At 41.6% G+C, this 26,651-nt stretch overlaps 2 protein-coding genes across 4 annotated transcripts; one reads left to right on the forward strand and one right to left on the reverse strand.

Annotated features, from left to right (window-relative positions):
• Window positions 1-13: 13 nt before the first annotated feature.
• LOC133529983 (malonate--CoA ligase ACSF3, mitochondrial) lies at window positions 14-14,946 on the forward strand. 2 transcript variants are annotated; one of them, XM_061867774.1, is made up of 14 exons: window positions 14-384; window positions 1,414-1,551; window positions 2,120-2,212; window positions 3,033-3,184; window positions 3,878-4,004; window positions 4,548-4,725; window positions 5,219-5,298; window positions 5,422-5,594; window positions 6,029-6,229; window positions 7,094-7,224; window positions 8,153-8,291; window positions 10,095-10,238; window positions 13,525-13,694; window positions 13,881-14,946. In XM_061867774.1, the coding sequence occupies exons 1-13, from the start codon at window positions 225-227 to the stop codon at window positions 13,669-13,671; spliced, it is 1,863 nt and encodes a 620-aa protein (XP_061723758.1). In that variant the 5' UTR covers window positions 14-224; the 3' UTR covers window positions 13,672-13,694; window positions 13,881-14,946. The 2 variants fall into 2 exon arrangements, with proteins under 2 accessions (XP_061723758.1, XP_061723757.1); XM_061867773.1 differs by having other exon boundaries at window positions 13,525-14,946.
• Window positions 14,947-16,234: 1,288 nt separating this feature from the next.
• LOC133530139 (alanine--glyoxylate aminotransferase-like) lies at window positions 16,235-26,433 on the reverse strand. Of its 2 annotated transcripts, XM_061867989.1 has the most exons (8): window positions 26,046-26,433; window positions 23,967-24,127; window positions 22,438-22,630; window positions 21,179-21,347; window positions 20,063-20,218; window positions 19,755-19,847; window positions 18,200-18,445; window positions 16,235-16,595 (listed from the first exon to the last, which is right to left on the reverse strand). In XM_061867989.1, the coding sequence occupies exons 2-8, from the start codon at window positions 24,123-24,125 to the stop codon at window positions 16,451-16,453; spliced, it is 1,161 nt and encodes a 386-aa protein (XP_061723973.1). In that variant the 5' UTR covers window positions 24,126-24,127; window positions 26,046-26,433; the 3' UTR covers window positions 16,235-16,450. The 2 variants fall into 2 exon arrangements, with proteins under 2 accessions (XP_061723973.1, XP_061723974.1); XM_061867990.1 differs by lacking the exon at window positions 26,046-26,433 and having other exon boundaries at window positions 23,967-24,655.
• Between the last annotated feature and the right edge of the window lie 218 nt (window positions 26,434-26,651).

Genomic DNA, 26,651 nt, shown 5'->3' on the forward strand with positions numbered 1-26,651 from the left:
CTAGTGATAATACCAATATCTCTTGTAAAAAAAAGTTATTGTTTGTCAATGTCATATCAGTGATATCAGTCTTGTCACTTGAGTTTTGAGTTGCAAAATAAAGTAACCTTTTGCACTCAAATTATTTTTTGATTTAAAATTAATATCCACTTTACACTACCAAACAATTATTTAACTGACCTTAAAGCTAGCCTTTAAAGTATATATTACCGGTTTGTAGCGTCATGGAAGTGTCTCTTCGCTCTTTTCGGATTTTTTGCCGGTTTATGCGTAATTCGTCTTCAGTTACATCATGTAGGCAAGTTTCAGATATTACTGGAGCATCAGTAAAGGAAGAGGTCAACTCGGCACTGGTGAACGCTTATAATGCTGATATTAAAGCAGGTAACATTTTAAATCGTTGTTGTTATTTTCTAATGAGTTAGTTTTGTTAGGCGACTTTCATGGTAAAAGTCTACCACTCAGTTGGAGCGGTTGGTGAAAACTAATTGTAAAAGATTACAGGAGGTCCTTGGAGCTTTAGGCGACTTTCATGGTAAAAGTCTATCACTCAATTGGAGCGGTTGGTGAAAACTAATTGTAAAAGATTACAGGAGGTCCTTGGAGCTTTATGAAATGACTGGAAGGCACTTCTTTATTACCACAACATTATTTATTATTAAATCTACACTAATGATGGTAAACTATGAATTGTTTGGTCTTGGGGCCATGGATCCACTCTTGAACACTGGAAAACACTTGTTAAGTCATTGGATTACGATTAAGCCAGTTACTGATTGATTGCTTCTCTAAGTTCACATCTGATTCGGTTAAATCATGAAAAAATAAAATTGATCAACCATCAAATTTCAAAATCATGCTCAAAATTTCTACTGTAAAAGTATGTTGTAAAAGTACTGTAAAAGTATGTTGGTAAGTAGATGTATTCTGTGAACTGCATTAAGATTTTCACACAAAAATAGAAATCAAAACAATACATTTTGGGGGTTCCCCATACTTAGAACTGAAACTCAATTTTTTTTTCATCAAACCTATATGTGTGGGTTGTCTATGGATAAGTCTTCAAAAATGATATAGAGGTTTCTAATATCATTTTTTTCTAAACTGAATAGTTTGCCCGAGAGACGCTTCCAAAGTGGAAAAATGTGTTCCCTGTAACTTCTAAAATAAGAGAATGATAAAACTAAAAAATATATATGATGTACATTACCATGCAAACTTCCACCGAAAATTCGTTTGAATGAGATCTAGTAAGTAGTTTTTTTTTAATACGTCATAAATGGTACGGAACCCTTCATGGGCGAGTCCAACTCGCACTTGGCCGCTTTTTAATAGTTCATGAAATAACTTTAAGAAAGTCCAATCAAATTATATGCCACATGCAAATGTTTCCTAAAACATCCCACAATACAGGAGGAGCAGTTCCCGTATTCCGACGAGCCTTGCTGTTCCCCTCACGCGTGGCGCTACAGGATGAGGTGGGGATCTACACCTACGCTGGCCTGCATCAGGCTGCCAGCCAACTCAGCCAAGAAATCTCTACGCAGCTGGGTAAGAATAATCCCACATTACAGAAAAATACCCGTGTTCCGACGAGCCTTGCTGTTCCCCTCACGCGTGGCGCTTCATGATGAGGTGGGGATCTACACCTACGCTGGCTTGCATCAGGCTGCCAGCCAAGTCAGCCAAGAAATCTCTACGCAGCTGGGTGAGAATAATCCCACATTACAGAAAGGTACCTGTTTTCCGACGAGCCTTGCTGTTCCCCTCACGTGCCCTACGCCGGCCCGCCGTCGGTGAGTTCATTTCCTTTTACAGTATTTGTATTTCATACCACATTGGTTTTTGACAATATTTCAAATGTATACTGGCCGGCACTGAGCAGCCAGTCAACTCAGTCAAGAGATCTCGATGCAGATGGGTGCCCTTTCCCCTTCACTGTGTTGGCAAAATTGTTTCTAAAAGTCGTTAACCCTAACGTTGTTTAACCGCCGCTTGCGGTCAAAAGGTTTAGTGAAGACATTAACATACGCACAATCCTTGAAATGACGATCTATTTAATTTTAAAACCTCAGGAAGCTATGTGTTTATGCGTTTTTTAAAGTATTTTGTTTTCCAGCGGGCGATTGCGAGAAGACGATCTGCTACATGTGTGGCAACAACGCTTCGCACGTTATCGTACAGTGGGCTATCTGGATGTCTGGCAACATAGGTATGTCTGTTTGTAGCTCATAAACTTATTTAAGTTTTAATTGATATTTTTCGTTCCCGAAACAGATATAAGCATCTTGTCTGCAACTACCAAAACTACACTGAGGTCGATTTTAGCTAATATAAGGCGCACTAGGGTCAATAACTTTTTTAATGTAAGTTAAAGTTAGACATCCTGTGGACATCATAAAGAAAGCCCTCCTTTTCTCGCAGAACCCTTACAGGATTTATATAAACTTCTTCTTCCTAGCGTTGTCCCGGCATATTGCCACGGCTCATGGGAGCCTGGGGTCCGCTTGACAACTAATCCCAAGATTTGGCGTAGGCACTAGTTTATACGAAAGCGACTGCCATCTGACCTTCCAACCCAGAGGGTAAAACTAGGCCTTGTTGGGATTAGTCCGGTTTCCTCACGATGGTTTCCTTCACCGAAAAGCGACTGGTAAATATCTAATGATACTTCGTACATAAGTTCCGAAAAACTTATTGGTACAAGCCGAGGTTTGAACCCGCGGCCTCCGGATTGCAAGTCGCACGCTCTTACCGCTAGGCCACCAGCGCTTAGGATTTATATAAATATATTTCTTAAATGCTGTATAATGAAAGTCCTAAGTAAAATGTACAACCAAAATCGTTAGATGTTATATTATCTACAGGAAAGACACCCGTTTTTCTGAACGTTTCTGACCCTCCAGTGCTCCAGTATTTTTTACTTCCAGAATATAACAAATGCCTCATATACTATTTATTTTTAACCCTTACGCAGATATTAACATTCACGTATTTGAACTTTGCAGCAAAGCATTTGTAAAACTTTTCAGCCGTACCCCTGACCCCGCTCCACCCTCCGGAGATGCTCAAGTACTTCGTACAAGACAGCACAGCGAGTCTAGTCATATGCACCAATGAATACGAAAATATCCTCCGCCCACTGACTAAAGACATGAAGAAACCTCTACTAGTCACTGGAAAGGTAACTAAGGTGAAAAACTAGGACTAGGAGGCTAGGCGAAAAACTAGGACTAGGGGGCTAGGCGAAAAACAGACTTATTACGAGTACTCGTATCTCCCTTCGCATTTGGTCCGTTGCGAAATGTCGCATCAGCTTATATATGAGATATTGTTTAGAATTCGAGAATTGGGGCCAACTAATCAGAAACAGCTGTGAAAATACAGACAGATTAGTTGGAAACAAATTTTGACGCCAACATTACAAAAAACAATCGCATAAAGGTCTCAGTTCCATCCATTTTGTTCGGAGCTTATACCTCTGGTCAAAATAACTTCCGCTAAATATTAGAGGAATTCGTTTTTAGGGTTCCGTACCCAAAGGGTAAAACGGGACCCTATTACTAAGACTCCACTGTCCGTCCGTCTGTCACCAGGCTGTATCTCATAAACCGTGATTGTTCCACCAACATTGTCGAACCATGAAACGTGAAATTTTCATAGCTAATATTTCTGTTGCCGCTATAACAACAAATACTAAAAAGTACGGAACCCTCGGTGGGCGAGTTAGACTCGCACTTGTCCGGTTTTTTGTGTCCATTATTGGACAAATCACGAAGTGAACAAAAACTTTTGACCGATAGTGTAAGTTCCTTGGAAGTTATTGGTTCGAGTATGGCCCTTACGATCTCCTGTTTAAAAGTACCTTCCTTTGTAGGACAAGGAGATAACCGCTCAGTTATACCAACCCAACAACTCATTCTCGTCCAAGGAAGAGGTGACTGACGTTGGAAGATCTAACTTGTGGTACGGAGAGAAAGACGCGCTACTTATCTATACTAGTGGTAAGTTGGCAATTTTTTTAGTGCCGACGTACTGTATTAAATAATATACTATCTAAAATACAGAAACATGAACGATATGACCTTTGAATAGAATGCAGAAGAAATTTAATGTCCTCATCAACAGTTTACTTTGTACTTAAGATCGCTTTTGTACATTGCATACCTACCTATTCCGAGAGTAAATGCACTAGTTACTTTAAAACATTCTCAAATTAGTATGTACATATGTTTAACATGTTTCTTCGATTTCTTCACGATTCCACGATCAGATCCCGACGGACACTCGTATCAACTGTGAAATATACCCGTTCGAACAAAAGAAGAATTTTCCAATTCGGCCCAACCGTCTTCGACAAGTCCGAAGCAAAGAAAAATATCCCAATAAACAAAAAATATTATTTAGCTAATCCGCGAAAAATTACGTGCTCAATCAGTGCTAAGTCTATTCATTATTTGAAAAAGATCCTGACGAATTAAGAACCCCTCCAATGCGAATCCTCGAACCGACGTGTTTTAACGGCTGTCCCTCATTTTTATTTTCAGGGACCACAAGCAAGCCCAAAGGCGTCGTATGGACACATTCCATGCTCAGCGCTCAGATAGCGTCTCTCCACCAAGCATGGCGGTATTCCCGACAAGACGTAGTTCTTCACGCGCTGCCGCTGCATCATATCCACGGACAGCTCAATTCCATGCTATCCACCCTCGCGGTTGGCGGCAGGTACCTACTTCCAACATAGATGGATCTAGCTGAAGCATTCGAGTTCTTAAAGCATACTAAATACACTGTTACTCAAGCTAATGAATGATTATTCGTCGAAAGTAAACAGAAACCTTTCACTATTATTACCTACTCAACCTTCAAAATAACTTTAAACATGTTTCCTAATGGAAAAAAGGTGCGTAGCTAGCACGGTCGTGAATATCGGGAGTACCTCAGGGTTCATTATTGGGGCCTTTGTTTTTACTAGGTAAGTACTTGAAAATGGGTAGTTTGGATGCAGTGCATGCTCAGCGCCCAAATACGGTCTCTTCGTTAAGCATGGGGAAGCCGTTGAAGATATTCTCGACAGCACTTAGTTCGACAAAACTTTATTTCTAAGATTATACCTGCCTGTATATCTCAGTATTTTGGCTCACCGCAAACATCGTTAGCAAATTTTTAAAGTTATTTATACTTACTTATAGTTTATGTCCCAACTATTATTTCTCAGATTACGAATGCTGCCCTCCTTCGTGCCGCACACCGTGTGGGCACGTCTACTTGGGATGGGCGAACGGGAGGAAGCCAAAGGTATTGTATCCCTACTAAAGTACCTGTCGGTCTGTTGCGAGTTCGAATCATGCTCGAATTACCAAACGGACTTGTTTGGTGCAAGGTTAATGTATAATTTTAAATAATTATAAAATTGTTCAGTGACCGTATTCCACGGAGTGCCGGCAATGTACGCTCGCCTCGCCGCCGACCACGAGAAGATGTTCCAGACGCCGAAAACTGCGGAATATGTCAAAACCACGCTTCAGAGGATGAGACTCATGTGTGCCGGCTCCGCGCCGCTGCCGGAGTCCCTGTTCCATAAATGGGAACAGGTGAGAACTGTTCCACTTCTATAAATATGTCGCAACCACACTATAGAGGATGAGATACATGTGTGCTGGCTCTGTGCCGCTGCCGTGGTCACTGTTCCATAAATGGGAACAGTTGAGAACTGTTCTATTGATGTTCCATTTACATATATATGTCATAACCACACTCCAGCGCATGCGGTTAATGTTTTCCGGCTCCGCACCGCTACCAGAGTCACTTCTCTTCACAATGCGGATCAGGCAACAATAAATAAATGTGTTTGACACATGTTTATTTAATCATAAATAGGAACTAGAGTCATACCAAGTTAAGTTAGCAGTGATTTTGATAGCCCAAGTGCAAGTTTGACGTTTAAAATAACACTTGCACTGTCGGGGCTGTCAAAATCGCTGCCAACTTATCTCGGTCTGACTCTAACAACTTTGTACCATTTCAGATATCAGGCCAGCGTCTCCTCGAGCGCTACGGCATGTCCGAAGTGGGCATGGCATTGTCCAACCCATACCGACCGATCTCCGCGCGTGCGGTCGGATGCGTCGGCATGCCGCTGCCTGGAGTTGCTGCACGCATTGCTATTAATGTCGACGGCGAGCTAAAGCCTGTTGTCACTGTTACGGCTCCCCCTATAGATACTAAGGTAATTATATAATGAAACTAAATGTTATTATTTATTAAAGCGAAAATAATAATAATTTTATATAATTAGATAATTACTTACTATTAATTACTAGAATATTATTAACCGGCGCTGTTTGAGTTGGAGGCCGTCTCATTTTATGTCACCGAGTCAACAGAGTAAGTTAAAGCTACAAAATTTGTTCAATTTCTTTTGGAATTTCTTCGATATGAATCGTAGATAGATTTCTCTCATCGCAAGTGGGTATGGCGCTCTCCAATGTACCGGCCGATCTCGACGTGTGCCGTCGGATACGTCGGCATGCCTCTGCACAAATTGCTGCCAATGTTTACGGCGAACTGAGACCTGCTGTTTCTGCAACTGCATCATCACGGTATTTGAGAAAAGCATGCGAATTAGAATTGGAATCTTGAGCGATGCGAGGGTGTCAAGCTGTCAAGGCACGAGGGTTAAACAAATTTTGCCACCGAGTGAAACACAAAATTTTTCACCACACCAACGCGGGGAAAATACTATCTGCAAAATATCAAACAAACTCAAACCAAATCAATTCTATAAATATTTATCTTGTGGGCTACATTGGAAGCATAAACTTCACATTTACAACTCGCGCTAAAATCTCCTGTGCTGCCCCCTACTGTTTATGCATGCTTCCTAAAAGACTTTTGTCATGTTACATTTCGTGTGAAATAAAATATGTTTATACATTTTTGACCAATTTGTCATCCCTTAAAGGGGTGGAAGTTTGTATGGGGAATCAATAAAAACCAGAATGGATAAAAAAAACTAATTCCACGCAGACGAAGTCGCGGGAAAAACTGATATCTTTATATAAGTATCTAATATATGTCTACATATTTTCAGATATCTCTAGAACAATCCTCTCTAACCTCCAAGGATACTAAAGACACCTGGACCACAGCAGAGGTGACCAGACACATGGATACTGACTGTCAGGGCGAGCTGCTGCTTAAGGGTCCTGGAGTTTTCTCAAGGTCAGGCATGAGCCTAACTACTGATATGTTCTTAAGATATATTTGCAGATACCTCTAGAACAATCCACTCAGGCATGTAAAGACATCATCATCATATCAGCCCTTTATCGCCCATTGTTGAGTATAGGCCTCTCTTCCAGTACGCCACTTGTCCCGGTCCTGAGCTAATCGCATCCAGAAGTGACCCGCAATCTTCCGAATGTCGTCCACCCAACGAGCCAACGGACGCCAGGGGCTTCTTTCATCCGAAAGCGGCCACCATTCCGTTAACATTTTAGTCCACCTGCCATCACTCTGCCTAGCAACATGTTCCACCCAACTCCATTTTATTTTGGTAGTGACGCAACCTACGTCTAGCACGACGGCGGCGACGATCTCGACATTCCTCACTCGATCTTGAAGCTTGATACCGAGCATGGCGCGCTCCATGGCTCATGGCATGTAAAGACACCAGCTTTCAAGGCCACACAAGCTTTCAAAGACACTAAAGGCACCTGGACCACAGCAGAGGTGACCAGACACAGGGATACTGACTCTCAGGGCGAGATGCTGCTTTTTATAGTAACTAAATAGTAAATTGCTCTCCGAATCTCGTAAAACACCATTTGATGAAGTTAACCTGATGAAGACCATAAAACTAGTGGTTCTAAGCTGTAGACCTCGCGATTAGCTTAAAAATGTAAGAATTAAAAATACTTACATCGTTGGAGTCATTATCGCAGCAAACTATAGTCTGAAGTGCGAGTGCCATAGACCCTACAGGCGCATAAGTCCTTTTTGCCAATTATGCAATTTTTCATATTTTAATATTATTGCTTTTAAATGTATTTTGAGAACCCACCTATAACGTTTCAACCGCTTGAAAGCTATGATGTACATTTTTATAATATTCGCAGTATTCATTTTAACATTCTTAAACGTCTCATAGATACTACAACCGGGACCGGAAATCGGACGATTTTACCCCTGACGGCTGGTTCCGTACGGGCGACACGGCCTCCTTCAGCGACAACTTCAGGATCCTCGGCAGAACCTCCGTTGACATAATTAAGACCGGTGGATACAAGGTACCTACTGTCTAAATCATTAAAGGTATTTGAATAGACCATGAATAGTAGAGGGCCTAAGATAGAGCCCTGTGACACTCCGATAAATTTACTATCATTGTCTAGACGGAGTTATATGTACAGTATTTGTACTGTATGTATTTGTTTTATCAGTAGGATATGAGGACATATGTATTACATTGTATTGTTATCAAACTGAATAACAAAATTGTTCTGTGGTTCATGCAATCAATTGCTTGAGAATGGCCACAATCACGAGGTCTACAGCTCACCTCTAGTTCTAGTTTTACTTTGCACTACACGGTACGATAACTAATTCACGGTCAAGAACACGCTAGGTTGGTTCATTTTGTATTCGAAATAGGGCGCCTGCATAGATATAAACTAGGGATAACCCCTTGCATACGAATTGAAACTGCGCCCTTCAAATAGAACTACGTGAACATCGCCCATATCCCGCCTACCAAGCGCTCGGAGCAATAACTTTGTTCGGGCGTACAAGGCTAATGCTACGCGGGTTACGTTTAAACGCGTCACAGACGGAGAGATAGTCTATATTAATATACCGTAACATACGGACAGATACCGACAGATATCTTATAGTATAGGTAAGCACCACACACGCCAACGATAGCAATATATATATATCGCTGTCTGTCTAGCACCTGTATTGTGAGAGAAACGAAATATATCGTAATATACGTTGGTATAATATCGCATGGTATCTTAAGATGTCTTGTGATGGGCTTTATTCGTGGTTTATACCAGAGGAGCGTCGTTTTAAAGTTTATGGTTAATCAAAATTATATAAACAATGAATTCAAAGTAATGAATACAGCAATGTGAAATGTGAATTAGTAGGAGTATGAGAATGCGCGCTTTGTTTCTAGCGCTTACCAAATTGACTTTTTTTTTTGTATTACGGTAAATAATATGACGTACAAGTAATAAGGTAATTATAAGTTTTATACATGATAAGTATAAATATATCCCTAAGTCGACGAATAAAACAACAACAAACACGTGCTCTTGTTATTTTTAATGTTATTAATCATTATGTAAAAGAAACGGGAAAATACTTTAATTTCTGTAATGATATAAGGTAGGTAACCTATATAAATAACGCATAATGCATTTCTACTTCATGGTAACTTCCAAAGAGAAATGACGTCCTTACAAGGTTAATGCATTAGCGTCATGACGTACGAGCGAACATCGGTTGCGCGTGAGAATTAAATAAAATTATCGTTCAAAATTTGTTTTAAGCAATAAATAAACGTAATTGGCAATTACTTTCCGATGATATGAGTCTTTCTTTCTTCTTACACTTTTTATAATTGTTTTTGCAACCTTTTACAACGCAATAAGGCATTTTTGTGTTATGCTGTGCGACATCTTTTTACTGCGAAATTCGCCAAACGACTGAGCGCAGCGGTGTAACTAAATGCGATTTTGACATCCATGTATCGACCCCATTCGTAGTGCTCGTAAGGTTGGTCTTTACGAAGTAATATATAGGTCTATGGGCGCCTGGCACTGAAAGTGTTAAATTAGTGTTTGCGCTCTTTAACCCTTTGACCGCCAAAGACATCATATAACGCGCGCGGCTACAGCCCAATATCAACCTTCATGCGTACCGACAAGGTTCACGATTACGCGCCGCGTGCGATAGGCGTGGCGTTCAAAAAGTTAAGCGTCACGTCATCGCCATGGTAAACCTAACCGGAATTCAAGAATGTTAATAGCACTTTAACAGTTTAATAGTTAATATTAGTACAAGTATTTCGACGTTACTTTGACCAGGTGAGCGCTCTGCAAGTGGAGTCGGCCATTCTGGAGCACCCGCGGGTGGCGGACGCGGCCGTGCTGGGGATCGACGATCCGAGCTACGGCGAAGTCGTCTCCGCGGTCGTCGTTCTTAAAGACCAGGCCACCATGACTCTGCAGGTATGATGATGTTTCCTTCACAAGTCTAGGGTCTCCAAGTGGAGAATACCCCCGGATCACGGACGTGGCCTTGCTGTGGATCGATGATCCAAGCTGCAGCGAACTTGTCTCCGCAGTCGTCGTACTTAAAGACCAGGCCACTAAGACTCTACAGGTATAATGTTTCCTTCACAAGGCGAGGGTCTCCATGTGGAGTGGGCCATTCTGGAGCACCCGCGGGTCGCGGACGCAGCCGTGCTGGGGATCGACGATCCGAGCTACGGTGAAGTTGTCTCCGCGGTCGTCGTTCTTAAGACCAGGCCACCATGACTCTGCAGGTATGATTTATAATAATAATAATAATAATTTTCCGCCGCTTGGATTGACTATAAGAAGGCCTATGATTCGGTGCCTCACTCATGGCTGGGGAGGGTCTTAGAGCTGTATAAAGTTAATACAGCTTTAAGAGCCTTTCTAAGCGCGTGTATGAGGCAGTGGACCACAGTCCTTCGTCAACCAGGAGGCGAGGATGACCGCCCTGGCCCGCAGGATTTTATAAGGATTGAGCGAGGAATATTCCAGGGTGATAGTCTGAGTCCTCTGTGGTTCTGCCTAGCTCTGAATCCCCTCAGCACCCTGCTGAAGGATTCGGGACTAGGTTGCCGGCTTCGGAGAGAGGGTGAAGTCATTTCTCACCTTCTTTACATGGATGACCTCAAATTATTTGCACCAAATAGCCAAGATTTGTTGGAGCTACTGAAAACCACCGAAGTCTTCAGTAGTGCCATCAACATGGAGTTTGGTGTCGATAAATGTGCGGTTATGCATGTACAGCGGGGGAAGGTTGTAAATTCAACAAATTTACAACTTTCTGAGACAATGTCTTTCAGATCTATCTCTGAATCAGAAACCTACAAATACCTTGGTATGTCACAGTCGTTGGGTATTGAGGACGATGGTATTAGACAGTCGGTGAAGGAGCGCTTTTTCAGTCGGCTCACAAAAGTCCTTAACAGTCTTTTGTCAGGAGGCAACAAAGTGCGCGCCTTCAACGCCTGGGTAATGCCCCTACTCACATACTCCTTTGGCATACTAAGGTGGACTCAGACCGAGCTGGACGCCCTGGATCGGAGGGTCCGACTACAGCTCACCACATACCGTATGCTACACCCACGCTCGTCTGTTATGAGATTGTACATCCCACGGAAGTGTGGAGGTCGAGGCTTCCTAAACGCCAAAGATCTCCACAACCGCGAGGTGTGCAATCTCAGGAATTATTTCCTTAACAACGAGTGTGGGATGCATCGTGACGTGGTGGCAGTAGACAGGAACCTCACGCCGCTCTCCTTGGCAAACGAGAACTGGCGCAAACCTGTGGTACTAAGTACTGCGGATCGCAGGGCGGCATGGGAGAGTAAGGTGCTACACGGGCGGTTCTACAAGGCCCTCACGGGACCTGACGTGGACCTGCTCGCGTCGGTGAACTGGTTACGATTCGGGGACCTCTTCGGAGAAACCGAGGGTTTTGCCTGTGCAATTGCGGACGAAGTTATGATGACGAACAACTATCGGAAATATATCCTGAAGGACGGTACGGTCGACATTTGTCGGGCATGCCGCCGTCCCGGAGAGTCACTCAGGCATATCATTTCCGGTTGTTCTCATCTTGCTAACGGCGAGTACTTACACAGACATAATCTCGTAGCCAGAATTATTCACCAGCAACTTGCTCTTCTATACCGCCTTGTGGACCGCGAAGTACCGTACTACAAGTACTCACCTGCGCCAGTTCTCGAAAATGGTCGTGCCACGCTCTATTGGGATCGATCTATTATCACTGACAGGACTATTGTAGCCAATAAGCCAGACATCGTCATAATAGATCGATCGCAACGCCGGGCCGTGCTCGTCGATATCACCATCCCCCATGATGAGAATCTCGTGAAAGCCGAGAAGGACAAGTCCAGCAAGTACCTAGACTTGGCTCATGAGATAACCGCCATGTGGGATGTTGATTCGACGATCATTGTCCCAATAGTCGTTTCAGCGAACGGTCTCATAGCGAAGAGTCTCGACCAACACCTTGAGAGACTCTCGCTAGATGGTTGGATCAAGGGTCAGATGCAGAAGGCGGTGATCTTGGACACGGCGCGGATAGTGCGGCGGTTCCTCTCTCTGCAGCCCTGACCACCGGCAGCTTGGGCCCTGCCCCGCTGCTGGCGGCACACTAGGTTAAGTTTTTTTACAATGTGTTTATATGTGTTTTGTATAGTATTTTTTGATGTATTTTTATATTTTACTTTTATATCCATATTGTAAAAAACATAACCTAAGAAGAAAGAGAAATAAAGATAATAATAAATTCTTTATTTGGCAGGCAAGAAACCCAAAAAATACAATGCACATAATAAAAGGTGTAAAAGAAAACATAAAATACAGTAAAGAATAAAAAATAATAATAATGCTTATAACCTAAAACAATGAAATAAAACATTAACAAAACTTATGCACTAAAAAAGGCCGTTTTCGGACCGGTGCAGTTTTCGCCAGTGTTTGTTAAATTCGTCACTGTAGTCTTTAGCTACCAGTGTCAGAATTTCATTGTTGGAGGCTAGCAATCTCGCCCGGAAGGCAGCCGACCTGGCTCTCAGGATGGCGTAGAAGTCAGGGACTCTCGCGTCCGCGAACATGCCCTTCGCACTGCAGAAACGCTATTAATGTGCTAGGCAGTTTTATCCACATTAGCTTGAAAATTCACGTATCATTATTTTTCAAATGAGTTATTAAATTGTGTGCATTATCTTAGTACATTTTTTTGTGTTAAAATATAGATAGAATATATAGAATGGCAAAATTTTATAAACTGTTCTGTAAAGATGACTATTGCAGTGATATTTCAATATTTCACGCTCCTTTTTCGCCCGACTTATTATTTCAGCAACACGTGTTCATGTTTTTTATGGATTTTGTGTCTTTTTCTAGGCTCTTCAAATGGCAATAGTGCTTAATTTAAAAATTAGGAAAAGTCTCCTAAGACCATTCTCGAATAGCAGCACGGGATCACGTGACTGCCCTCGCTGCTCCAAGCCCACAATATTATCTGACATAAATCTTTATTATCTTTTGGTTTACTCCTAGTTTTACCTTCCATTTATAAACATACTTTGCCTCAGAACTACAAAAATATAGTAAAATACACACCTGAACGAGAAAAATTGAGTTTATTTGTGGACCATAGTTGGGAGCTTTGGACTATAGTTGGGTGGTTTTACGGTATCTTATATTAAATCTTAATTTATTTTTAAAGGAATTGAAAGAGGAAGCCAGCAAGCGCCTCGCGCCGTACCAGGTGCCCAGAAAACTGTTGGTGGTGAAGGAAATGCCCAGGAACGTGATGGGAAAACTAGACAAGCAGAAAATACGTGAACTGTATCGTGAGGAGTTGAAGATGTAATGCAGTACTCGTGGAACAAAAAGGTACTTATGGTGATATTGTCAGGATAAGCTATGTAACCCTGTCCAAATAAGTCTATTATCAAAATATTCAGTACAAAAGTTATATATAAGAAAGTATTGCTTGTAATCAATGAACTAGAATAATTATAAGTCTGTTTAAAACTCAAAAATTACCTCACCTTAAACATTTTTTTATGGCTTTTTTAGGGTTAAACCGTAATTGTGAAACCAACGTCTGTTCTCAGTCTCCTTGCCAGAGTAAAATAAATTGGTACCACTGATAATCCGCAACATGCCGACGAACGTATAAAATCTTGCCAGGGTATAGATACTATATGTACTATATGTACTGTACTATAGATTCAGTGATATAGATCTGTAAAGACAAATTCAAGCTTTCATATTGATCACTGGTGCAGGTGGCGTTATACAGCTCCGTACATTATGCTGTAACTCTGGTTGTCAGAACTTGACGTTTGACAAGACCACAAAACATGGCATAATACAATGCAACCTATTTCAGCTGCCAAATTGCGTCATAATGTTTTCTTGAACCGTAAAACCACCCAACTATAGTCCAATACTGCAACTATGGTCCACAAGTTCAAAAGGAAATTAAGTATCTATACCAATGTTCCTTTTGGTTTACTCTTAGTTTTACCTTCCATTTATAAACATACTTTGCCTTAGAACTACAAAAATATAGTAAAATACACACCTGAACGAGAAAAATTGAGTTTATTTGTGGACCATGGTTAGGAGCTTTGGACTACAATTGGGTGGTTTACAAATAAATCTTTGCGTTTAACGGATATATCAGTATGTAACTGAACGTAAATTTATTACTCAAACCACCATACTGAGAAACTTTTACTATGGACCCCGAAATCGCGAATAAAAATTGACTCTCAACATCAGGCCATCAGACCAGCAAAATGTATGAAACAGACAAAAATTTTTTCGCGATTTCGGGGTTGGTCCCATAGTAAAAGTTGCTCAGTATGACTTGAACATTAACGGGTTTAAGTAATTACTTCATGTTCAGTTACTTGCTGTATAGAATACGCTTACAAATTGCCTTAAATGCCTTTAATAAATATAGCTTTTTGTATTGTTTTTAAATAAACTATTATTGTTGTTTTCTATTTTAAGTGAAATAAAATGCATTTATTGATTGTTATTGTTGTTATAATTTAATAAATAATGTTCATAATAATACAAATACTTATGTTGTGTAATTCATTTGTTGAATAAATGACATTTGCTTTGAAAATTATTTTTATTTAATAATTCACATTCACTAATTTTTTAATCAGTTTTAATAATACACGTGGGTGTCCAAGTGGTAATACGCGCTTGTATCAATAAATCCAATTTTTTTATTAATTAGTCCATTTATCATCTGAATCATAATAGACTTCCATTCCTTGAGACTTTAATTTCCTTCATCTTGATTGAGAGCGTAACGTTTGTTTTCCGGCCAAACATTGTCTATGGAAATATAGTTTTATAAAATATATGCGATAGGCCACCTCATCGTTTCATATTTGTCTTTTGCAAAACTTATCTAGTGACCTACGTATTTTTATATTATTAATATCTTTATATATATTAATACGACATATGTAAATATGTTCTATAATAATTATAACGTGTAAATTGGTTTTACTAATAAATAACTTATGACAGCACTATGCCCGAATTTAGCGATGTCCCGCTCGCACATCGGAATCGATCCGCAAATTCCGTAATCAATGTGTAGTCACGTCTAAAGATATCCATACGGTCAAAGTGCCAGAAACTCGTCTTCGCATCAGTCGAAATGCAGCCTAGTCCTTCGGTGGAGGTTCAGTGATTCAACTATAGATCATCGCTGGAAGTCGCCAGCATCATGCTGAGATGACACCATTTTGCAGCACTTTCTCCTTCCCATGTTTTTCTATTTTTAACCACCGACGCAAAAGAGGGATGTTATATGTTTGACGCTAATGTCTGTGTGTGGCATCGTAGCTCTCCAAAGAATGAATCGATTTCGATGCGGTTTTTATTATGTGCAAGCGAGTTTCCTTGCGGTGGCCTTTCGCTATGTTTGGTGGAAATTGATCCAGCAGTTTGAGGAGTTATTACCAGTTCTTTTCAAAAATCTTATACCTTTAAACGAGCAATTCTTGTCTATATATCTTTATATATTTCTGTGATCTCGAAAACGGCTCCAACGATTTCGCTGAAATTTGGTATATGGGGGTTTTTGGGGGTATACAATCGATCTAGATTAGTCTTATGTTTGGGAAAACGCGTGTTTTCGAGTTTTCATGCGTTTTTATTTCGACGCAGAATATGGTCGCTAATTTCGTGTTGCCGGCCACTGTCCGTCTGGCCCAGCGGGTTAAGACGCGGACGGCTAGAAACGAGTGTTACGGAATCGAATCTCGCCCGGTAACTAACTTTTGTTTTTTTTTTATATATGTTCAAGTTTTTTTTTTTTTTAATTTTTATTGTTTTAGACAAGTTTAATTTAGTAAAAAAAATGTACTTAAATGTAGTTAAGATTATCACCTATACATCACCATATTACAATAGATAGTTATAACCGAGCAACGCTCGGTCGCCCAGGTACTGATATATAGCATAGGTAGCATATCTGGCATAAAATGGATTTATTTGGCATGAAGCGTATGATTATTTTTACATTATTAATGTATTATTTTCTCTTCTGCGTTTGTGCTTACAAATAAATTATTTATATTGTATTATATTTAAAGAAACTTTCCTAGAAGCTACGTAATCCTGAACCCGGCTACATCAGCCATGGCGTCGGCGACCCGGTCGGCCACGGCGGCGCTCGCGTTGGCGCCCATCAGCCCCACGCGCACCGCCGCGCCCGCCGACGGGCCCAGCCCGGGGGTTATCATGATGTTGTGCCTGTAACCATATATAATTATCAGAATAAGACCCTATAGTAGTAGTCGATTTGTAGTTGGCCCCGATCAGCCAAATTTTTTAATTTTTTTAAAGTTTTTTAAACCTGCATAAAAAATGGTTCGGTCAATTTAACCGGTTATTGAATTACAAGTCCTATGGAAATTGCAATAAGATAAAAAATTACAAATGGAAAAATAGTTTGTGATTTCTTGTGTGGTCCCTCTACAGTTACTGAGTGCCGGCGAGTCGAACGCTACCGAACCAGTCTAAAATGTGTCATCGAGATGCGTAACAGAGGCGCGTTATCGGAGAGTGCACCTTCACTGGTTTTTTGAGCGTTGGACTAGCCCGCGCTCAGGTGCCAATTAGAATTATACATAACTTTTTTTAACGTGCGGTATCCTGCCTTTTCGCCGAAAATTGTAATGCCGAATTTCACTTGCCAACCAAATTTTTCGCAGACGTTTTAGTTGGCATAATAACTTTTACCAAATAATTATTTCGCAACCATTTCATTTCCCAACCCCATAGTTGGGAAATGAAAATTGCGTACTAGGTTGGGTTAGGTTAGGTTGGATTATGTAAAGTTGGGAAATGAAATACACTGCAGGACGGAGGCCGAGGAGGAAGGCGCGTCAAACCATCTGGCGCGCCTAGCGTGAAGGGCCTTCGGGCTTTAGCGAAGGAGTCGCTCGTGGGCGGCTGCCGCCGGTGGGGTCGCGGATGAGTACGCAAGCGTTCCTGTAACCCCACCAATAGGGCGACGAGGCGGCATACAGGGGGGTTTTTAGTAGGTATACCGTGGGCCCCATTAGCCTAGACGGGAGTCCCACATAACCACTCGGGTAACCCCCCGCGCCCGGGTGGTATGCGGAATGCATTTTCCCCCCTAACAAAAAAAAAGGGAAATGAAATTCGCAAATGAAATTTGGCGAAAAGTTGGTTGGCAAATGAAATTCGGCAATATAATTTTCGGCGAAAAGGCAGAGAACCGGCACGTGCGTATCTTACCAGATTAACAGAAATTTAATTTAAAAACGTATACGTAGTAGGGGTATTTTCTAGTGACGCATTTGATTGGCCCGACGGATATCTATAGTCTGTCATTTCTGTCAGTAGAAAAAAGCGGCAAATTTAAAAGTCATTCCCATAGAAAATTAGAAATTTCATAATACGAGTAAATAATATAATAATTCCCAATAAGGTCTAGTTTTAATGTACCCTCTGTAATAACTAGTGCCTACGCCATTGGCTTTATTGCCATTGGGATTAATTCCCAAGCGGACCCCGGGCCCCCATGAGTTGTGGCAAAATGCCGGGATAACGCGAGCAAGAAGAGAAGATTAGAAATTAGCGCCTGTTTCTACTGACAAACTTGTTTGGCCAACTATAGGGACCGTGCGCGTTGGAGGGTCTGCCATCTTGTGGTCTGAATCGGAACCATAAACAGGCACATTTACACGTCAAGTATTTTCTTGTGCACAGTAGGTTCTGCCATCTTGTGGGCTACATCAGAACAATAAAAATCACATTTACGCTTCGCGCCAAAAATCTGACAGCTCCTGTGCTGCCTCCTACAGTTCATGCACGCTCCCTATACTTACTTGCTCCTCATTTCAGCTACAAACGTATTGCACTCAATCCCCGGTAATATCACAGTAGTGACAGCATTTGTGCGGTCCTTTGGTCTTCGCACGAGGAAGTGGAAGCCGTGCGCGCGCAGGCGCGCGTGGAAGCGCGCGGTGACGGTGAAGTGGCGCGCCCATGCGCGGGGGAGCGACTCGTGCGCAAGCTGCGAGAGGCAGGCGCGGAGGGCCCAGAGCAGGGGGCTGCTCAGCGTGTGGTGGTAGCTGGTGAAACAAAAGGCGGGGAGGATAATACGCAACGCTTCATAAATAAATAGGATAGGTAAATATAACAATTTATACTGTGTTAATATGATATAAATATGTATTAACCTTAGTATTATAAGTGTAAGGCCTGAGTGGACGCTCGGAGCGGAGCGTTCGGCGGGGCGTGCAGCGGGGCGGGCGAGCGTGAGATAGAGCGTCCAGCGAGTGGCCTCAGTGCACGCTCACCGCTCGTGTTAATCGGTCGCATTCACCATGGCATCGACGTCGGACGACATTCTCGATTTCTTTTTAGAAGAGACTTCATGGCTCAAAATGTATCGTGTTTATACAAAGCAAAGAAGACGGTTTGGAGAATTTCCCACTTTATACGAAACCTTAAGAAGCAATGGATTAAAAGTGAAAATAAATACTTTAATTTACCTTCCATTTATTTAAACAGTCTATTTTTGTAATGATAGCCAAAATGCTGGTTTATATTGTATTTCAATAATTATTTGTTTGCACGACATGACTGCACGCTCTTATCGCCGCTGCAAATCACAAACAGGTTTGAACCTCTCCGCGACGCCCCGCTCGACGCCGCATTGCCCGCAAACTTGCCCGCTCGGCATTCGCTTTGAGCAGCGTCGACTCAGGACACCAGTATGAGTTTCATTTGTTTAACATGCACGCCGCACGCCCCGCCCCGCTGCACGCCCGACTCGAGCGTCCACTCAGGCCTTACACTAAGTTAATCATATAATTTAGGTTAAGGTACTAACGTTGAAAATGAGTACCTCATTTCGCCGTTAAACGTAAGTTTAGCGAACCTAACATAAGTTTAAAATGTACCATACTATTTTTGATATATATGTATATAAAGGGCGTGGCGCGCCCTATGCGCATGGTAGGGATTCGTGCGCAAGCTGCGAGAGGCACGCGCGGAGGGCCCGGGAGCCTACCGCAAAAATCGAAATTCGCAAATAGCGGGGATCTTTCTCTTTTACTCTCACTATGACGTAGTTAGAGTGACAGGGAAAAGTGCCCGCAATTGACGAACTTAAATTTTCGCGGTAATAGCCCAGACCAGGGAACCGCTCAACGTGTGGAAGGCGTTTTGAGAGATAGGGTATAATACAGCGAAATGATATCTCATACTATGAAGCATCAGGGTGCCTAGCCAAGATGCCAATCGTTTGCGCTACGACAACGAAACGCTGTCTCTCTATCGCACTAATATGTAAGAGTGATTTGCGACTGACCAAGATTGGCATCTTGGTCAGCCGCAAATAGCGGACTTAAGAGGAAAATAAAAATATTTGCTCACAAGAAAGTATCGTCATAACATTTCCACTGCCGCGCTAAAAGCTTTACGTCGAAGTAGAACGGCAGGTTGTGGTTCCTGCTGAATATTTTCGCCCTGAAAAATAAATAAAATAAACAATAATTGTCAATACATAGGTATATTATATTATCATATTCTACACGGTCAAGTATTTCGAAAAACTAAATCATAAAACCCAAGATTCGTCGAAGAATCGAAGAGACAATTACATATGACACGACGCTCGTCGACGACGCCCCACTCGTCCACCAGTAGCTTCATCTGAAGAAGACACTCGTGGAGTAACTTACTCTGCGCGGGCGCTGAACGCTACGGGCGCTACGCCGGCCGGCCCGCTCAGCGCCTTCTGGCACGACGCATACGCACCGTCGACACCCCACTCGTCCATCAGGAATGGCTCTGCGCCTAGAGATGCTACTGTGTCCACTAGCAATAACGTGTCGTATCTGTAAACGGGTATGTAATTTAGTTTATACTTAGTTGTTAGTAGGACTGAGTAGTACTGTAGGAGCATCAAATAACGAAGATATTTCAAGAACCGCTCCTTATTTGGGAAGACTGCGAGCCAAAGTAGTGGGACCTTAAAAATTCTCAAATCGTGATCATTGAAGTTCTTAGTGAGTAATCCTTTTTGAAGTGAAAACTTCTTTAGCGGCGCTGTGCACTTTTTGTGATGGGGAAAAAATGTTAAACTCGTGACAGGTCACGTGACCGACAGATTCGTCAGATTGAAAATTCGTAAGACGGATACGTGACCAGAGCCCCGCCCCTACTGGGGTACTGTATCCCTAGTGTAAATTTATTTTGAGTTTCCAAAACGTCCCGCTTGGCGCGCTGTTTCTAAATCCAAAATGAGACTTAACGCAAACGCGTACGTCACGTTTCGCAATCGAATAAATTTACACTAGGGGCTCTGATCGAACAACTGTTACAATGTCATTGAAGCCATAGACTGCCGGCGCGGCGTAGGAGAGGAAGTATTGTATTTTACCACATAAATGATAGTACTTTTATACTGTTAAATAAAGCAATTGGTGCAAAATTATTCCCTAACCATTCCAAAATATCAAAAATACACAACGTTAATATTCAAGTTTTCACTTCTGCCGGCACTCCCGGAGTGCAACCCGTTGCTTTTTTTTTCGTTCTTAGTCAAAAGTCAGAAGTCGACTTCAAGGAATTGTTGGCGAAGACTTTGTCAATGCAATTTATTCAATTCAATTCAACGAGACGTAACTATCTATTGTGGATAATGAGGCCCTCGCAGTGAGCCTCCACTTGCCACGCGGTCTTCAGCGTTAATGGAACATTGGACTATTGTGGTGCAATTTCTGTGTCATGTCTTTATTACTCTACGTTTTACAACTATTACGATCAAAAATATATCTAAAATATGTGGTATTTACTTATGGCAAAGGTCTCCAAGTCCCTTCAAGGTCTGCAGGGTACCCGTGGAGGAATCGCCGTGGGTGATGAACAGGCCAGCAGGGTGGTGCCGTTCCAGAGCAGACTCCAGCTCTTCAAGAGAGAACGTCGTGAAAGGTTCTGAGGTTTTGATTGTCTCTACTCTAATACCTAGAGCAAGAAGAAACAGATAAGTAGTTGGCGAACAAAATATTATTTAGTATATCTTCATCGCGAAAAAAAATCTACGTGGCTCCAATTCCTAGATGAATAGACTATGGATGGTCTTCCCTGATCTAAATACTGCCAAGTAATTCAAAGCGTATTACGTTGCACTTGCCCTGGTGGTGCCCTGCTTGCCTTGGTGGTCCATAATTACCTACATAAATGTGGGATCGGGAGGTCTATGTTCGCAACAACTAAGTACCGTTTTCTACTATTTATACTATTTATTCGTATGGCATGCATGGTTAGGCAATAGGAGTACAGATTTGAGGTTGTGAAGCCAGGTAACTGTGAAAGGTGTCAAGACATCTAGATCCTCAGCTGATCTATCTCGTAGGCTTAATTTCATTTAATTGTTTCTAACATAAGTGGGGTTGGAAGGAGTCTCCCCTCTTCGAGTAACCTTTTTCAACTGACAAAGCTAGATTACCAGGATATAGCTTAGAACTCCGAGTATCATGATTCATGAGGCTTCACGGCAAACAATCGCGCTAAGGACATTAAAATGCCTCTGCCTCCAAACATACAAAACTTCCATTCGCTCTATTTTCTTTGTAATAGTACCTGAGGGTATACTGCGTTCGACGACGAACGTACGAATTTACAAGTACGACAGAGAGGCAAGACGTCGAACGTACGTGGTTCGCGGTAGGCCCTCAGACATAGCGAGATTTATACGTAAGTTTTAGAATGAGCGTAACTTCGATTGTATCGGAGCGGTTTTTTGGCGTCGTGTGACTTTGTCTCCTAGCCATGTCCTTTGCCCTCTCGTCCTAGAACCCCCGACTGGGCACAAAAAGCAACTCCCCCGGTTCGATGGGGTTGCAGATGACCGTCTCCATGCCAGATGTGCCCTGACCCGCTCACTGCTTCAACCTTCGGACGCAGCATGACTTCTGGCCATGTCCTTAGTCGTCTCGTTCCAGAATCCCCAACTGGGCACGAGCAGTAGCTACCCCGGCGCGATCAGGTTGCTGATGACTGTTTCCATGCTGGCGTGCCCGGACCCGCTTACTGCTTTATCCTTCGGACTCACCTTGTCTCCTGGCTATGTCCATAGCTCTCTCGTCCCAGAATCCACGGCTGGGCACGAGCAGCAGCTCCCCCGGTGCGATCAGGTTGCAGATGACGGTCTCCATGCCGGCGTGCCCGGACCCACTGACGGCTAGCACCAGCTTGCTACGCGTCTGAAACGCGTACTGGATGCCAGCGCGAATGTCTTGGATTACCTTAAAAAACAAAGAAGAAGATATGTTAATTGAATTAAGATGGAGTCAAGTCGTACTTTAGATGGAGATTAGGCCTATTTTTATCAGCGATGAAAAAGATATTGATATTTAAGTGAGTTGATGGTAAAAGGAGATACCTAGCACTAAATACTCAACACTAGAGTAAAGTTGTCAATCAGTCCACACTCGGCATATGTGGACAATCACGGGTGACGCCAAAGGCCGCAGGGCCAGATTTAGGGGAGGGCAACCGGGGCTACTGCCCCGGGCCTCCACAAAAAAGCCCCCCCCCACAATAGAGAATTCGGTAAATTTACCATTTTATTTGGAAAAAATTTGGGGCCAAGGGGCCTCCACTCCTTTATTGCCCGAGGCCTCCAGACCTCTAAATCCGGCATTGCCAAAGGGCGGGGGGGGGGGGGGTCGCCTAGAGAACAAAATTTCTAACTAAATGTATGCCCCTCCCCTTGGCCATCGGCCATATGAACGAAGTGACACATACTGCTTTTCACATCACCTATGAGGAAATCATTATGTTTCAACATACACATTACTTATTCAAGCTAAAAATAATAGAATGCAAAAATTACAAAATTTGTGTCCTAGAACAGAAAAGTTTGATCCCTCCTAGCAGGGAGAAAAAGTTCCACTTTGATCCGTCCTAGCAAGAAAGCGAAAGCTCTTTTCCGAATAGGTGTTGAAAAAAGTATAGTTCAATAGCCGAATCTGACGGCTTCCTCACAGAACGCAGAACGTATTAGCATTGCGATACAACGAGGAAATGCCACCAGCATCCTTGGTACAGTCACGTCTAAAAATATCGATACGAATTACGTGCCAAAAAAATGTATACACTACCTTTATATATGGGCAACAAAGTCGTGTATACATATTTTTGTCACTTTTTTCGTATCGCTATTTTCAGACGTGACCGTACAATGCCTCAAGGCCGTATCTAAGCTAGTTATTAAGTTAGTTCAGTATTTGTACAGTTACTGTAATACACATGTTTGACACTCGTTTTTCTGTTACCATAATTTAAATCTGAATTTGAATGAATTTTAGACTAACCGTTTTTATAATTCTAATATTAACCCGCTAACACTCGGCTATCCTGATAGAGGTGTATTCCCGTATTTCCTGTAGAATTATACTTACTTTTTAAACTAAACAAAGCCCCGCCTGTTCTATCTCTATTGCACGTGCATATCAAATAATATATTGCTGTCCTGCTCGCACAGTGTCATTGACCGCCGGCATCATAAGCGGGCTGACTTGAACAGGGGGTCAATGTACGAAATTTTACGTGATAAGCGTCCTATGTTTAAAGACTTACCTTATAATATTGCTCACAAGCAGGAGATATGACAGGTGCGGCAAATGCTGCGGCTACAGCTGGATATAAGTCATTCGGCCCCGGCCCGCACATAAGGGGTTTCGAAAACTCTCGGTCTCTTATTATTGGGGCGGAGACCTCAAGTCTATAGGAGGCCATTTCTGCAAAGAAACATATTCAACAACACTTATTTAACAGTATCAAGGTTTAAAGGATTTTTAGTGAAAAAGTTGAACCAGTAGCGTAGATAAATTATGAAATATTTTAATAATATTAATTTATACATTTTACAGGAAATAAATAGTGAGACCTAGCTGTATCTTGGTATTTTTTTAAGTAACAATAAACATTTCCGAATTCAGTTTGCAATTTAACCAACTTTACGTGTGTTGATTACATTTGAAATTTCTATGAGATTACATTAAAAACACCTTTTTAGGGTTCCGTAGCCAAATGGCATAAAACGGAACCCTTATAGTTTCGCCATGTCCGTCTGTCTGTCTGTCTGTCCGAGGCTTTGCTCCGTGGTCGTTAGTGCTAGAAAGCTGAAATTTGGCATGGATATATAAATCAATAAAGCCGACAAAGTCGTACAATAAAATCTAAAAATTTAATTTTTTTAGGGTACCTCCCCTACACGTAAAGTGGGGGTGAAAATTTTTTGCGCTTCATCCCTACACTGTGGGATATCATTGGAAAGGTCTTTCAAAACTAATAGGGGTTTTCAAGAAACATTTTTTGATAAAGTGAATATATTCGGAGATAATCGTTCCGAAAGAAAAAAAATGTGTCCCCCCCCCTCTAACTTTTGAACCATAGGTCCAAAAAATATGAAAAAAATCGCGGAAGTAGAGCTTAAGAAAGACATTAAATGAAAACTATAGCGGACATGATCAGTTTAGCTGTTTTTGAGTTATCGCAAAAAGCATTCCCTTCATAGTAAAAAGACTTATTTTAATTAGGTACTGATTATGCAAATTTGCCTATTTCTTTAACTCAGGTGAAAGGTACCGTTTTATCCCTTGGTTAACAATTTACTATACTTTAAGCTCCAGTTTAGCTTATTGTGACGGAAGAGTAACTACGGAACCCTACACTGAGCGTGGCCCGACATGCTCTTGGCCGGTTATTTCAAATATACGTGCATTACATGGCGCAAATTAGTTACAATTTGCCGGTAGATGGCGCTGTACACCATTATACTTAGTATAGGTACTTCTGATCAAAAGTCTCGTCTTTATAGTTACACGAGATAATTCAAAATTGTACAGAACCCGCGGTGTGCGAGTAAAAATAACTCGCACTTGACCGGTTTTTTGTCAGCACTTTACCAATTTACGGTACAATAATACCTACTCAGGGTCTCGGAATGAAGCCGCAAACGGACACAGACGGACAAAGTGAAATAGGTAGGTATAGGAAACCGCTTTTTACGAAAAAAATTACTCTACAATAAATCATCATCATCATCATGGTCATCATCATCATCACCATGGGTGTTTTCTATGTATTTAAGTATTTATAAATATTTATATATTATATATATCGTTGTCTAAGTACCCCCAATACAAGCCTTATTGAGCTTACTGTGGGACTTAGTCAATTTGTGTAATAATGTCCTATAATATTTATTTATTTAATTTAAATATGTAGTTGAGACCATCACTAATTGACGATCACTTATGTATGCAATTAAATTCAATTAATTATAAAAGCTGTTTATAATTATAACCAGTCCCAGACGGGTAAAAAATATAGTAGCCTAAACTACCCTTTGTTTGCTTAAACACAAAGAACAAAATAATATTTTGCTGCGAGTTGCTACTTGAAACAAAATAAGCTTGAAATTTTAAGATCTCGTGAACTGAATCGAAAGCTACCCCTACACTTCACGCTAGCTCTATTTCCCATAGTAGACTCTGCCATCTAGTGTCTTAAATCTAAGAATGGAAACTTTACATAATGCTTCGCACCAATGAATAGGGGGCTGCTATGCTGCCGTCTACAGTTCATGCACGCTCCCTACCTCCACAATTGGTTACTGTCAAATTTATTTTTCATACTACAGAAATTCCTTACTTGATATACCGCCGGTATGGTCACGACACTCACGACTTGCAATCTTCTTACGTCCGTTTCTGTTACGATAGTTTTGAATCTGTCACTACAATAACTTCCAATATTATATATAACGTTTCTTATAAACAAAATTGAAATAAAACTATAGTCAAGAAGAAAGTAGCACCATCTTATCGAAAGTTGGCGGATAAACTGTTAATTATTTTGTGCAAAATCGGTTCTAAGCTTAATTACAGCTTTCACATAAGCAGCTTTTACACTAGCCGATGAGTACCAAGAACTAGTATAAATTAGAGTCAGACCAAGTTAAGTTTTAAGCTTATTTTAAACGTCAAACTTCTATGATATTATGACGTTTACTTAACACTTGCACATACAGTTATTGGCATGAAATCTGAATCCAGATCCGACGGGACACCGTCTAGGCAATGAGCCAAAGAGAATTTTGAAAAAAAAAATCTAATTTCTCGGTATTTTTTACTGTAAGTTTATTGTTAGTTTCGATTTCTATGACATGAAATAGACGCCAATGAGATGAGTTATCTAAAGCTCGCCATACACACAAGGGTACGCCTGCGCAGTTTTGCCTGTACATTTCAACTGCAC

The sequence above is a fragment of the Cydia pomonella genome, chromosome 22 (genome assembly GCF_033807575.1).
Source record: "Cydia pomonella isolate Wapato2018A chromosome 22, ilCydPomo1, whole genome shotgun sequence".
NCBI classification, from domain to species: Eukaryota; Metazoa; Arthropoda; class Insecta; order Lepidoptera; family Tortricidae; genus Cydia; species Cydia pomonella.